A 15,691-nucleotide genomic window follows, 5' to 3' on the forward strand; every position below is an offset into this window, starting at 1 on the left:
GCAGTGCTTCACAAAGGCGAACGCAGGCGTAAGGCAAGGTTGTCCCCTGTCGCCCCTTTCTTCGCCATCGTCCTTGATGACCTCATGAACCAACGGACCCTGCACAAAAAAGGCATCGTATGGAGTTTCACCAGATATCTTGAGGACCTGGACTTTGCCGATGACATCTGCCTCCTCTCTCACAACAAACTCTCTGACATGCAAGCGAAGGCGGACAAACTAGTCGCGCTGGCACGCACTGTCTGACTGAAGGTCAACATCGCCAAGAACAAAGCCATGAGAGTTAACCACAATAACGCAAGGCAGATATTGGTTGGCGGATGCCTGGTGGAATTCGTTGAAAGCTTCTGCTACAATCCTTCAGCAACAAATGCCTCCGCATCATCTGCAGAATATTCTGGCCAAACACCATCAGTAACGACGCTCTGTGGAGATTAACTAACGAGGAACCCATCCTTAGGCAAATAAAACGCAGAAAGTGGGGATGGCTAGGTCACACATTGAGAAAACCTCCAGATAGCCTCACGAGAATGTCACTGGACTGGAACCCGCAAGGCAGCAGAGGTCGCGGTCGACCAAAACACACTTGGAGAAGGTCGATGCTGCGCCAACTATCAGATGCCGACATCTCATGGGACGGTGCAAAAACAACAGCACAGAATCGTGTACGATGGAAGAGTTTTGTCGAGGCCATATGCTCCCGAGAGGACGGAAGAAGGGAAAAAAATGTTTCTTGTAGGAATAATGGGAAAATATTACATGTATATTTATACAAGTATAATAGGTCCACTGACACTTCTTATTTATTAAAACATCCGTTATTTAAAATGGGCGAGCATATGGAAATCATATTTTTAATCATTTTTCTAATTCACAAGTCTTGCTGATGTAAACCTTCCTAGGCGCTTGCGGAAAACGGATAATGGAAACTAAATTCTGAAAAAAAAAAAATGTAATAATAAAAATTTCGCTTAATGAAATTCCATACTTTGAAGCACACACATACATACATATATGCGCACGAGTGTGCGTTTATATATTTAAATATGCAAATGAATAGATGCATACGTAGATCCTAATTACAAGACTGGTGCATACATACATAGTTACATATGCACATCTCCATATTCCCAGCTAGCACAAACAAAAATCCAAAGCAAAGTTGCGGTAAAATTATGCACATCCGCCGCCTAGCACACAGCGCCTACACGTCTGCTAAAATACGAATGCAATTTTAAGTGCTGTCATAAATTTACATACATACATATGTATGGAGGAAATCCATGCATAGCTATGCACTCATGAAGTACTCGTATGTGAATAATCCTCCTCCGGTCAATGAATCAACGAGTGGCGGCTGACAATATTGTGTTGTTCTTGTTGTTGCCGTTTGCCTCAATGATCGCGTGCCACCTTATATTGTTTTGTACTGTTGACAGCGCCAATTTAATGCTGACCAACTTGAGTAAAAGATTGTAAACAACAGCGCGCCACCGGTAAAAGACCCACCGAATCACTGAGATTCTTTATAGACCACTATACCGTAAAACATATGCCAGAGAGGAGCAACAACATAACATAACAATCGACTTCCCGGCTAGCGAATGTAGCAGATGATGCGAGTGAGACTATTAAGGCTCTTGACATTGAAAACAAACAAACGCAACAAATCCAGTTTACCGCTGAATATTGGGCGGAGAACCACAAAACGATTACCATATAATAATCTTATATATAGCATATGTATGTATGTTTTACGTACTTGTATATGTATGTGTATAACAAGAAGATTAACGCCAAGTAAAAGGCCAACGACGAGGCAAAAGCCAATTTAGTTGCTATTTGGACGCGGATCAAGACACAACTAAGAACATTCGAAAAGCCGGTTAGACTGAGACTTCGCAAACGGAGAATAGTGAAATTCGCACATATACACACACATACTTACAAAGGCTTCGAGCTATATATATGCAATTTATTATTATTTAAATTAATAAAGACAGAAGACAACAGTAAAAGAATGTGGTGCATATTTTTTTCGATCGTATTCCTCGGCAGTTGCATTTGTCAGAATTGTGAGTTATAATGCAAATTTGAAGCGTCGCACATACAGTCGTGATCGGAAAAATAGCACAGTGGCATTTTGACAAGTTTTGAGAATTTTTTTTTATTTGGTTTTGCACAAAAATCAATAACTCCAAGACTCGCATTTTGTTTTTTTTTTAACAAATTTTTCAAAAAATAATCAAATTTTTTAGCTGGATTTTAAAAAAAGTCGTGGTATGCAGTTTGTAGGCCATTGAATTTAGGTAGGAGTGGAGTGCAAGTTTACAGTAGCTTAAAATTCACGTTGATTTTTGAGAATTTTCTTCTTTTTTTTTTTTGTTGACGGTGTTATCCATTTTCTTCTATTAACGAATGGTAATCATAATAGTTGTACGGGCTAGGCTAAGGCCTTTATGCACTGTCACCAGATTGACGTACAGGGTTTGATTGAAAAGTAAGGAGCCTTATTTTTTTTAAGCAGTTTTATTAAACCTTTTGGCTTATACAACTAATATTCTTCAAAATAGGACCCTTGAGCGTCAATACACCGCTGGTAGCGGTCCTTCCACTGCAGGAAACATTTTTTAAACTCATCCGCCGGAATCGCGTTCAATTCGGCTGTCACAATTTTTTGGATCGTCTCGATGGAGTCGAAACGCCTCCCCTTCAGTTTTCTTTTCAGGCGCGGGAACAGGAAGAAGTCCGGAGGGGACAGGTCTGGGCGGTAAGGGTAGGGAAGCACCGGAACCCCCATCTTGGTCAATGCAGAGGTGCAGAGGAAGGCGGTGTGCGTCCGCGCATTCTCGGTATGAAGGGTCCAATTGTTGACGAGGTCGGGCCGAACCCGGGCGACGTGGTTTTTCAGCCGAAGGAGCACTTCTTTGTAAAATGCCGCGTTTACAGTGTTTCCTGGAGGTACAAACTCCTTGTGGACGATGCTTCGAGAGTCGAAAAAGATGATCAGCATGGTTTTGACCTTGGATTTCGACATACGCCACTGCATTATCCTAACACAGTTTTAAAACAGCTTTCACGCGCGGACCGATGTTGACTACACCGCTGTTGCCAGCGAACCGGGACCGGAAGGGGAAGGTTCAACAATCATTCTCCCCCACCAGCCGATTCGGTTGATCGCTTGGAAGACGCTCCAAGCGGGAAGGCTCTTTACTTTTCAATTAAACCCTGTATTGTGTGTTTCTAAATACTTAATTATAAATATTAAGTATTGCGAGGAATCAAACCAGCTCCTTAACCCCTTCTAAGGAATGAGTATTCATCCTCTAGTAGGTATGAGCCCAAGACTTTGTGTGTCCTGTGGCCTAATGCTTCACAATTGGTGATTAAATGGTCCATGGACTTCTCTTCATTACAGCAGAACCTGCATAAACTAGTTCTAGATAGTCCTACTGCATTGAAATGTTTATTGCAGCCAAAATGACCTACTTTTTGTCTGCCTTCTCGTTTCCTTCGTGTCCCTCATGTCCTGGTAACCACATCAGGGACGCCTGATTTAAAGTCGTCAGTTTGATTTGTGTATTGGTGCACTCTATAAGAACTTTTAAATTAAACGTAAAGCTTTTTAAGGCTGAGCGGTAGTCCGAAATTATTTTAATGTTTACTTTTTCGAACCCTCTTTTGGATACGATCTCCATTATGACGAAAAGTTCCGCAAAATTGTAGTATCTACACAGTGTTAAATATTTGTGTGCTCTAGACCCTAATATTCCTGCTCCTACCCCCTGGAGCGTTTTGTATTCATCTGTAAACCAATTCTGATAGTCATCATGTAGCCATGTTGGGCTAGTGTTTCACTCTTCCCTAGACGGAAAGATAACCTTGTATCTCTTAGTAAAATTGAGTACGGATATGGTGTGGTCATTCGCCTGGGTCATGCATGCTGCATGTTCAACCTTGTTTAGGGTTTTGAGGTGTCCCGTAAGGTCTCCTAGTTAAAATTTTTCTTTCATACGAAAGGAGAGGTCTTACGTACAAGTTTCCTCTTGCATTGCCAAATGTAGGCAGGCCAGCAGTTGGGATAGTTCTCACAGCCCCTGTTGTGCTTAGGCATGCCATCCTTTGTAGTGTACATCGTTTTGATATAGCTGTAATTTTATTTGTTTTTTTTTAACGAATGCTCGGAACTTTTTTATGGAAGAAAGCACTCAACATCGTCAGTCAGAAAGAACTGGCAAAAATCAACTTGAAACTTGCAGCAAATATTCGAAATTTTTCTGGAAGTTCTGATTAAAACATTTCAAGTGTTGATGAACATTTTTTCAATTTTTAAAATTAGTATAATTTTGAGTTATATGGCTTTTTGTTGTAATAAAACCTATGTTTTTTTAAAAAAAAAATTTAATAGAAAACAAAAACATAAATGGTCATAAACATAAACTTGGCCAAGTGTCACTGTGCTATTATTTTGACCACGATTGTACATTCACACATACATACTCACTCTTACACACACACGCACATGTATGTGTTTAAATATTTTTACACTTTTATTGCAAATCGTCAACAGCTTTCGCTCAGGATGCTTTGCGTGGCATTGTCTTTCCCGTGGAAAGCAGCGATAACGCTTGCTTTGTGGATGCTACGAAAAGGGTGCGCGGCACTTGCAAAAATCTTGCCGAATGTGGTTCAGCATTGCGGCGTTGGAAGAATCAAAATATACGTCCACAAACTTGTTATTTCAATAAATTCGAGCATATTGTGTGCTGTGAAATCGAACGAAGTCCCATATTGGAGCCGATTTTATATATGAAGCCGATGCAAGTGAAAAGACGAAGTGAAATGGGTGAGTTTCGATGGACTTATTTCAACTTTATGTGGATCTTAACTAAAAAAATCAGTAGAAAAATAGAATTTTTTGAAGAAAGTAATTTGAAATAAATGGTGGGACCCTAATTTTTTAACACATGTTTCTTTGACACTGGCAACTAAATGCGTTCGAAAATGAAGTAGAAACTCAATAGCGCAAGTCCACCGGATCATACGAGTAAAACAATAAAAAATCCTTCACACACTCAGAAAAGTTGTAACAGAGAAAAGAAATTGAGGCATATTGTGTCGTATCCGAATACGTGGCATTTTTCTCCAGGCGGGTTGGGTTGGTGTGTGATTACCATTCGAGAGTGCATAGGCTCAAATATCCGCGCATGAAACCGCTAAATAGTAGAACAAGTTTTTATAATAGCGGTCACCCCTCGGCAGGCAATGAAAAACCTTGGAGTCGACTTAAGATTGTAGTTCCCTCTATTTGTAGTAGCTCTTGTTGGCAAGAGAGATTCTACGTTGAATTTCGAGGCTGACATTGTTATCGGTGTTAATGCTGGTTCCTAAATAAACTAAGCCCCTTACAACGCCCAAATCATAACAGTCAACAGTGACGTGGGTGCCGATATGCGAATACGTCGACTGTTTGTTTGAGAACAGAAGGCTCATTTTATCCTCATTCGCCACCAGACCTATCCCTTTTACTACTTCAGGATTTATTTAGAATATTAAAATAAAGATTGGAACACGCCACAAATTGACCCTTCTCCCTGCTCGCTATGTCTACTAAATTATCAACTACGAGTCAAACACTGGACAGCACCCATAAAATGAGTATCGATTGACACAACTTTGTTTTGGTGTGCGTCAGGATTTTCTTCTTAAAATGGATTTTTTTCTTAAAAAATTTTAAGTTTTCATGAATTTCCAAAGGCAGCTGCTAACAGGCATCGAACCAACCGCATAAACCTACCCTATAGTGGGCGAATTCAATTACCTAAAGGGTAAAACTACGAAGCTCTCATCATATTCATTCAACTACAGATATTCCCAGAAGCTTAAACGATCAACTCAAACGGCTCTCCGAAGGTTCGGAAGAAAACTTGATTGGGTTATAATTTGTCTATGAACCTTTGCGCCGGCAATGGAATAAAATAATCACAACGGCATACATACAAACAGCTTGAGTGATGCGTTCTAATATTACATTCAGGCTTAAAATGCCGGAAGTGGGGTCTACTGATTTTAGCCGAAAACAGGGTAAAAGCAGGTAAAACAGTCTGTAATTTAAAAACAAGGAAGAGCTGAAGCAGACGGTGTTTTGAATTTTGTCGTTTTTCTGCCAAATAATAACCAAAGTGACCATTTACGAAGCAGTAAACTATGTAAACAATCCATTCTCCTTATACTTTTGTAACCTTTAGTCTCAAGTGGGTCATTTCTACTAAGAGAAAATATTGACGCAAATACTTGATGCAGATCAAGTGAGATCAACAAAATAATTAAATTTATCTGCATTAATGCCAGTTTGGTTGCAATTTCAGAAGGCATTCCCATTTCTCCTATTTTGCATTTTAATTGCACTGATCCCTATCACAGCATGGAATAATTGTCTTGCTTAAATGCTCATAATTAGATTCAATTGGTCGTGTGCGGACGACGAGTGTTGCCCCATGAACTACATACGAGAATATTTCTAAACACACCAAGCATTCATCAACCAACATATATACATATAGGTGTATACATGCATATACATATACATATGTACAAACATATATTTCATATTATAAACTGCCAGTTAGTTTTAAGTGAAAAATGGTTTGCATATTCTAATTTTTAATTTTATATTATTTCTGTTAGTTTTGAAAGCATGGAAAAAGCTGCATTTCGCCTCGCCTTATTTTTACATTCGATTCTGGAATAAATCTGTTGTTATGTAGATATTAGCGCGCAATGTAAATAGATATATAGCAACAACTTCATAGCATTGCAAAATAACCTTTGACTGTAAACCGAGAACTTTAGACACCCGAATATCTTAATTCAAAGGGCAGTTAGAGGTTAAAGTGTTCTAAAAACATGTTAAATAGAAAAGTAAAAAGGTAAAAGCCATCGATTATTTCTTTGCAGAAAATCTTAACTCTCCAACTACTACCTGAATGGGTCTTTTTGTTCCTTTTTAAAAAAAGCTCTATGAAAGTTCATTTAAGGACAAAAAATTGAAATAGAAAATCAAGGAAATAAAATTCTATATTAGTATTTTTTTTTTGTTTTGTTGAGCATTTTAAGCCCTAGCTTTTACTTGAATGAATATTTTCGACCAATATTTTTTGAAGAAGTTCTATGAAACTTCCTTTTAAGGACAGTAATAGCGTTAAAGTCTTCCACAGAACTAGTAAAGGTCGGCGTATATGAAAAAAGGCTACGCAAAAAGGAGCGTAAAATGGCAATGTACGACTTTTATAGTAAAAAATGTTATAAACATGCGTCATGCACCATGACGTGTGAACTGAACTGAAAGAGAAGATTCGACATTCCTATTGACAACAGTAAGTTAACCGTAGCCACTATAGCCAATCGTACCGTGCTTGTTTCTCAAAGCAATATAAAGGGTGGTTAAATTTTAAGGGCCGGTGTTGATTTTGAATAAAATACAAGTTCTTTAAGAAATTATTGTCATTTCTCTTCATTATGATAATATTGGCATGGCTCAATTACGTATAGAACAAAATATTGGCTAAATAGCTGCCCCGGCCTCGGCGGCACACCTCCATCCGATGATGCAAATTTTCGATGACGCTGAGGCATAATTGAGGTTCTATGCCGTTAATGTGGCGAATTATCTCATCCTTTAGCTCTTGAATTGCTGCTGGCTTATCGACGTACACCTTTTCTTTCAAATATTGTAACTAAAAAGAAAGAAGTCCAACGGTGTCAAATCACACGAATTTGGCGGCCAATTGACAGCGCCGCTACGTGAGATTATTCGGCCATCAAATTTTTCGCGCAAAAGAGCCATTGTTTCGTTAGCTGTGTGACAAGTGGCACCGTCCTGTTGAAACCACATATCGTCCACATCCATATCTTCCAATTCGGGCCATAAAAAGTTCGTTATCATCTCACGATAGCGAACACTATTCACAGTAACTCCCTGGCCGGCCTCATTTTGGAAAAAATACGACCAAATGATGCCACCAACCCATAAACCGCACCAAATAGTCACTCTTTGTGGGCGCATTGGTTTTTCGGCAATCACTCTTGGATTATCATTCGGCCAAATGCGGCAGTTCTGCTTATTGACGAATCCACTGAGGTGAAAATGTTCCTCATCACTGAAGCCTGAATAAGTTTAACGCGTTGCTCGATTGTGTATCTTTCCATGGTTCAAATTGAGTTAGTCTAAAATTGAAAAATGTTAAATAAAATGCAAGAAAAACTTGACATTCAACATCGACCCTTGAAATTTAACTTTAGTAAAAAATTTTATAAACATGCGACATGCACCATGACGTGTGATCTAAACTGAAAGACAAGATTCGACTTTCTTATTGACAAAAGTAAGATGACTGTATGCTATTGTAGCGACGGAAAAACGCATATTTTCGTTTTTTTAGGTCTCACGACCAACTCACTTAGACCTTACAGGTCCGTTGTGATACCACTGTGCGACACGGGAACCTTGTTTATTTATCTTCATGAAACCATTTTGAGGCTCTTATGAAGCGCAGGATTGGTATAATGCCCACGCCAGACAGTTCTGTAAGAGAATTGAAAAAGTGTTTACCCAGACAACCTGCTCTGATTTTAGCTAAGGCTGGACATTTGCAAAGAAAATGCCCGACTGTTTCTTCCTCTCCCTCATCTCTACAACTTCTACAATATTCATGGGAGAAAACTCCTAGTCTCAAGGAATGCCTGCCAAATAGCCAATGCCCGGTGACACAAGCCACCACCTTCGAGATATCAACTCTGGAGAGGCTAATCAATTCCTTTGTCTTTTTCTTGTTTATTTGCGTCCATAGTAGCCTAACTGTGTATCTTCATTTCTCCTATTGGCCTCTTGGATAATTTTGTTTTTTATTATTAGTTTACTCGTGGTCATAGGTTGTAGAGCAGTACCTTTCCTAGTTAGTTCATCGGCTTTACAGTTTCCCTCAATATCTCTGTGCCCCGGAACCAAGTAAAACTGACCTTGAATACGGCGCTAATATCATTTAGGGCTGCCCGGCATTCTCGTGCAACCTGTGACCTTAGTATGGCCGCATTCATTGATTTAATGGCCACCTGGCTATCCGAGAATATATTTGTAGTCGTTTTTGTTACGTCATGCGTATTTAGATATGTAGCCACTTCTTTTATAGCTAGAAGCACTGCCTGATAGACGCTGCAGTTGTCTGGTAGTCGAACGGATATTTTCAGTCCTAATTCCTTCGAGAATACTCCATAATCAACCTTATCGTCTAGCTTGGAACCATCTGTATAAAAGTTTAATTCCCCCCTTCTCAATGATCTTGGTGTCTGCCACTCCCTTCTTGACGGTATACTCGTCTTGAAGAGCTTGTCGAAGGTGAGTCTAGGAGTAGAATAGTCTTTTCTTCTTTGTGAGTAGTCCTGGGGTAGTCCTTAAAGCCCCAGAGATGCATACTAAAGCGGTTCTTTGGACCTTACACATGATTTTAGGTAACTCGCCTCTTGAGCAGATGGTCAGCATACAAGTATTCTGTATATTAAGATTGGCCTAACTACCGAAGTAGCCGCCGTAGCCGAATGGGTTGGTGCGCGACTACCATTCGGAATTCACAGAGAGAGCGTCGGTTCGAATCTCGATGAAAACACCAAATTAAGAAAAACATTTTTCTAATAGCGGTCCCCCCTGGCAGCAATGGCACAGTTTATTTCTGCCAGGAAAAAGCTCCTCATAAAAATATCTGCCGTTCGGAGTCGGCTTGAAACTGTAGGTCCCTCCATTTGTGGAACAACATCAAGGCGCACGCCACAAATACGAGGAGGAGCTCGGCCAAACACCCAAAAAGGGTGTACGCGCCAATTATATATATGTATATATAACTACCGAAGTATAGAGCCAATGTGCAACGCGAGAGTTTAACCCCATTTAATACCGACCGCTCTTTTGCAAGTATATAATGCGCTCTCCTCAATATTAGGTTTCTACGTGAGTTCGTTTCGTTTTCGTTTTAGGTATCACAAATTCGGCGCCTAAACTTAAAATAGAAGTGTTTAGGCATTTTTAAAGTATTAGGCCAACTTTTCATAAAAAAATAAATCCTCCTCAGGTACAATTCCTCGAACAAAAATTACATTTAGCATTTTTCACCTAAGCCCTGTTTTTTTTAAAATTTTTCAGATAGGTCCTCTACATTTACGAGGGTGGTTTGAAATGTCCGTCTAAAAACAAAAACTACTTAATTGTTTGGGGTAAACCTTTTGTATTTTTCGGCATAGTCTCGCTTTAGGCTTATACACTACGACCAACGCTGTTCTAAAGGCTGATTTTTTTAGCTATTATCTTTTTAAACAGTTGGTTTAATCAGCTGATGCACGTTTCGTGTTTTGTTTCACTGTTAAACATCCTCAGTTTGGTCTATAATTTAACCATGAATCGTCTTACAAACGAAGAACGCTTGCAAATCATTGAATTTTATTATAAAAATGCGTGTTCTGTTAAGAAAATTTAAGATCCATTTTTTTATCGAAAAATTGTTTTCAGCGACGAAGCTCATTTTTGGATCAATGGGTACGTAAATAAGCAGAATTGTCGATTTTGCAATGAAGATCAGCCAGAAGAATTGTAAGAGCTACCAATGTATCCAGAAAAGGTCACAGTTTGGTGCGGTTTATGGGCTGGAGGTATCATTGATGCTGCGAATCGTAACGTAACTGTGAATGGTGAGCGCTACCGTGAAAAGATATCCAACTTTTTTTTGCCCAAAATGCAAGAGCTTGACTTGCATGCCATGTGGTTTCAGCAAGACGGTGCCACATGCCACATGCCACACAGCACGCGTAACAATGGACTTGTTGAGAGGCGAGTTCGGTGAACATTTTATTTCACGTTCAGGACCTGTCAATTGGCCACCCAGATCGTGCGATATAACGCCTTTAGATTATTTTTTGTGGGGCTATGTTAAAGCTCATGTCTATTCAGACAAGCCTGCTTCAATTAACGCATTAGAAGACAACATTAAAGCATTTATATGTGAGATACCGGCCGTTTTTTTGAAAAACTTTCCTATAGCTCCTAAAAATCACCCTTTAGTTTGTTGATCCCTTCCGAATAGTAGGATATATCCAAGTCTGAAAAATAGCCATTTGTTTTCGCAGTCATCTCCTCGGTTGAATAAAATCTTTTTAGCGCCAGCCATTTCATAAAATTATAAAGGAAATAGTGGTACTTGGATCCGAGGGCGCCCAGTCGGAAGAATTGGAGGGATGTGAAACGATCACGAGGGTTGTGAAACGATCGCGACAGATTTTCCGACCACTACTACTGAGGCGTGAGTGGGTACATTGTCGTGATGGAAAAGGAAAATCACGCGACTTCTTCGATTCAAACGAATGCCAAACTCAAAGAAGTGGACCGATCTGGCTGAAACTTGTTGTGTGCTCTTCCAAGAGATGCCACTAACTAAACATAATCTCGATACGCGCCAGTAGTGCCATCTCTCTGTCTTTGCACGAACTTTTCAAACGACCCTCGTATATGAGTATGTGTAGATAAACCTTTATTGAACTCCTCTTTTCAGAATGTGAATCCTATCAAGGCACTGTGCATTTAACTGTCGTGAATGGTGAAGCAGCAAAACGTAATGAATTCCCCTACATGGTAATTACACGCAGAATAAATTGCTAAAAATACTTATCTAATCCATACACATACAAAACACATACATGCAAACATACACAAATACATGTGCATACGAACGTTTCAGGCTGCTCTGGGTTGGCTATCGAATACCGATAAAAGCAGTTCCTTCTTTTACTGCGCCGGTGTGCTAATATCGCCGAAATACGTATTGACAGCGGCACATTGCACCGGATTAGGCGGGTAAGAACAAATGTGAAACATTTTTTTTTTTTACTGTAATCGAAGTCTTCGATTTTTGCAGTCAATCGCCTACGGTGGTACGCATCGGTGGCTCGAGTCTCAACGATCCCCAAACCCCAAATATACCAATAAAGAGAGTCATAGTGCATCCGGGTTTTCGCAGCGGCTCTTCATATAATGACATTGCATTGTTAGAACTGGTCCAAGAAGCAAGGTTATCCAGACGAGTACCTCTATGGTTTTGCCTTAAATGACAAATTAATTATGTCTTTTTATTCACAGAGAAACTCCTGCTTGCTTGTGGACCCAGTACGATGCTCCTCATAATAATGTGACAGCACTTGGCTACGGGCACACACAATTTGGTATCAATGAATTTTTCCACTTTACATTTAAATGTTTAGGATTTTTCTTTTCTGTATTTCTGTATTCTTTTTTGCGATTTCCAGCTGGCACCAACTCTAATGTCTTGCAAAAAGCTGTCTTATTTCTGGTACCCAACGATATATGCTTACGTTACTATATGCCAGATGAGAATATATTGCAGCAGGGCTTGGCCAATACGCAGATATGCGCTGGCGATCAGGAGAATCGTCGGGATACGTGTCAGGTATTACATGCGCTAGAATTTCAGATTTTCAGTTTCACAATTCAATACCAAATCTCTGTACAGGGCGACTCCGGTGGTCCGCTGATCATGAAAATCGATCGTGACGAAACGTATTCGTACGTCGTAGGCATAACATCGTTTGGCCAGGCTTGTGGCGGGGCTCCGCCAGGTATTTACTCACGCGTCTCCGCGTACATTGATTGGATAGAGGATATTGTGTGGCCAATAGCACAGCTGAGTGGTTTTGGGGTTAGCGGTTGAAGATTTAGCCGCAAAATTGAGTAGAGAGAGGCCTACCTTTACATATACATATAATTTCGTATTAAGTTCAGAGATTTTATCAACAATGTTTTAATTTTAGGTTATTTTGTTTTTGAAAGTACAATTAGAAAAAAGTATTATTTATGAAATGCTCTTATTACATGCGCGTTATAGCATAATCATAAAATATATGAGTATATACAGAGTTGCCATAAAAGTTCTAAAAATTTTAACTTCCAAAAAAAATAATTTTTTAAAAATAATAAATAAAATTTTCAAATTTTAAAGTTAAAACGAAAAAAGCGTTTTGAGATCCCAAAGAGTCTTAATTTAAATATACCTCTACAGAAACACATACAAAATTCAACATTGGATTTGCGGCTGAAAATAGTCTTTATTATGTTGACTTTAATTTAAATTTAACAATTGCACGTTGGAGTATTTTACATATCAACTAATACTGCCTTCATGATGTCACAAAATTGTTATCACAGTAAGTTTCTTAAGTCTAAGTCATGCTGGTACAGTGTGATGCGATACATGGAGATAATATATACACTGATATCTCACTGAAATCCAGGCGGCGGTAAAATTCCTTACAAAGCAGTCGACAACCTCCAAGGTAGCCATGAAATGACGCAGATCTCTTAACGAGATGGCTGAGTCATTTCACCTAATGATAACATGTATTCCTGGCCATTGTGATATTAAAGGGAACTGTAGAGCCGATGAACTAGCGAAAATCGGTACCAAATTGACAGATGAGTACATAGACAATGGTATAAGTATATCCTTACAAACATGTAAACTACTTACTACTCGAAGAAATTGTAAGTGTAGCGAATTAAAGATGGCGAAATGAAGCCACTTGCAAAATCGCCCGACAGCTGTGGCCGACTCTCAATGCTAAACCCACGGAACTTCTACTAAGAAGAGATAAGCACAGTCTTGGCACACTGATTTCAGTTATTACGGGGCACTGCCTAATCGCTAGGCACGCCCAGAGAATGGATATGCAGACACATGGTTTCTACAGAAGTTGTCTAGACGAGGAAGAGGAAGAGACGATTCCGCACCTTCTGTGCCACTGTCCGCCTCTATCCAGACGTAGACTCGCCATTTTGGGTAGACAATCCTTTAATGAATTGGAAGATATCGGTTCTGTCGGGACCAAGGATCTTACAAAATTTTTTAAAAGTACACATTGGCTTTAGAAGGGATAAGGGCAAGTTCCCCATGTGGTATCACAATGGGCCATGAGCCTGAAAGTGTCGGAGATGGATAAAAAGTTTCATCATGTTTGTTGGTATGGATGAATGATGGAGTAATAATGGTTGTAATCTATCCAATCAAGGGCCAGTTTAGTGTGTGTTTTTTGGTTAACTAGGCGATATATGGCGCTCTTGATGAAGAGCCTGGATGTGACTGTCGGGATGAAAGTGGTGTCTTTGGCCATTTTGTCTGCCTTGGTATTGCCGTCGATGCCGGTGTGGCTTGATACCTACATTATGGCGTGAAAGCAGGATTGGTTATCGGTACAAATTAGGTACTTTCCGGTATTGTAGTAGCGTGTTGGGCAGCATGCAAATTGCAGTAGCTTCAGCTGTAAAGATGGAGCAGAAGGGGCAAATTAGGCCGTATGAAATTGGTAAGTTATTTTCTTTGGCGAATATGGCGCATTTGTAGATAGACGATTGTGATTTTGGACGACGGTTACGAGAGGTAGCTGAGTAGAAAGCATTACGAAGCGTCTAATTGGTGCTGAGGATGAGCTTTGTGTAAAGTTTGCAGATACTGTCCTCCATGTTATCTTTCAAGAAATTGCTACTTTCAAAATGCTTTTTATGGGTGATGTAAAGAAATTATCTATTGTTATATTTCTGCCTCGACCCAAATATGGTTGGGCTAATGCCAATGTGACATCTTTCATCTTTCCCCAACTTACAGGGTTTGATTGAAAAGTAATGAGCCTTATTTTTTTAAGCAGTTTTATTAAACCTTTTGGCTTATACAACTAATATTCTTCAAAATAGGACCCTTGAGCGTCAATACACCGCTGGTAGCGGTCCTTCCACTGCAGGAAACATTTTTTAAACTCATCCGCCGGAATCGCGTTCAATTCGGCTGTCACAATTTTTTGGATCGTCTCGATGGAGTCGAAACGCCTCCCCTTCAGTTTTCTTTTCAGGCGCGGGTTTCCAGGTTTCATCTCCTGTGATACAATTGTCTAAAGTATTATTCTGTTCGTCACTTTCCAATACTTCACGACTCTTTTCCACACGCAATTGCTTTTGTTCATCAGTCAAAACCTTTGGAACCAATTTGGCACACACTTTGCGCATTTCAAGTTTTCCGGTCACGATTTCCCGCACATTGTAATAAGTTAAATTTAACTCTTCACTGATCTCAAGTAGACTAGCACGACGGTCAATGTACAAAAATTCACGAACGTGATTCACATCTTCGTCTGTTTGCGTCGTCGAAGGCCCTCCAGATCGCAGTTCGTCTTCGACGTCCTGCCGGCCTTTCTTGAACGACTGGTGCCACCGTTTTACCGGGGCACTGGACAGAGATTGGTCCCCATAAGCCTCCTTGAGTGGCCCAATGGTTTCGGTACTTGTTTTGTTTAGCTTTACGCAAAATTTGATCGAGTAACGTTGCTTCAACGATCGCTGCATTTTCGCCACTGCAAAATCCTAACACACTTTTAAAAGAGCTTTCACACGTGGAGCGATATTGACTGCACCGCTGTTGCCAGCGAACTGGAACCGGTTTCTAGTGGAAGGCCCAACGATCATTTTCCCCCACCAGCCGATTCGGTTGATCGCTTGGCAGACGCTCCGCGCGGGAAGACCCATTACTTTTCAATCAAACCCTGTATGTTAGGTGTTTGGCCCAGCTCCTCCTCCTATTTGTGGTGTCCGGTC

The 15,691-nt window shown here is 40.0% G+C and overlaps 1 protein-coding gene across 1 annotated transcript; it reads left to right on the forward strand.

Moving 5' to 3' along the window:
- The first annotated feature begins 1,851 nt into the window (after window positions 1–1,851).
- On the forward strand, window positions 1,852–12,982 carry LOC129237931 (serine protease snake). The gene is made up of 8 exons (XM_054872926.1): window positions 1,852–2,075; window positions 4,571–4,846; window positions 11,592–11,671; window positions 11,778–11,893; window positions 11,955–12,107; window positions 12,176–12,258; window positions 12,343–12,503; window positions 12,567–12,982. Exons 1-8 carry the CDS (start codon window positions 2,021–2,023, stop codon window positions 12,762–12,764), a joined length of 1,122 nt encoding a protein of 373 aa, XP_054728901.1. The 5' UTR covers window positions 1,852–2,020; the 3' UTR covers window positions 12,765–12,982.
- The last annotated feature ends 2,709 nt before the right edge of the window (window positions 12,983–15,691 follow it).

The sequence above is a fragment of the Anastrepha obliqua genome, chromosome 2 (assembly GCF_027943255.1).
Source record: "Anastrepha obliqua isolate idAnaObli1 chromosome 2, idAnaObli1_1.0, whole genome shotgun sequence".
Lineage (NCBI taxonomy): Eukaryota > Metazoa > Arthropoda > Insecta > Diptera > Tephritidae > Anastrepha > Anastrepha obliqua.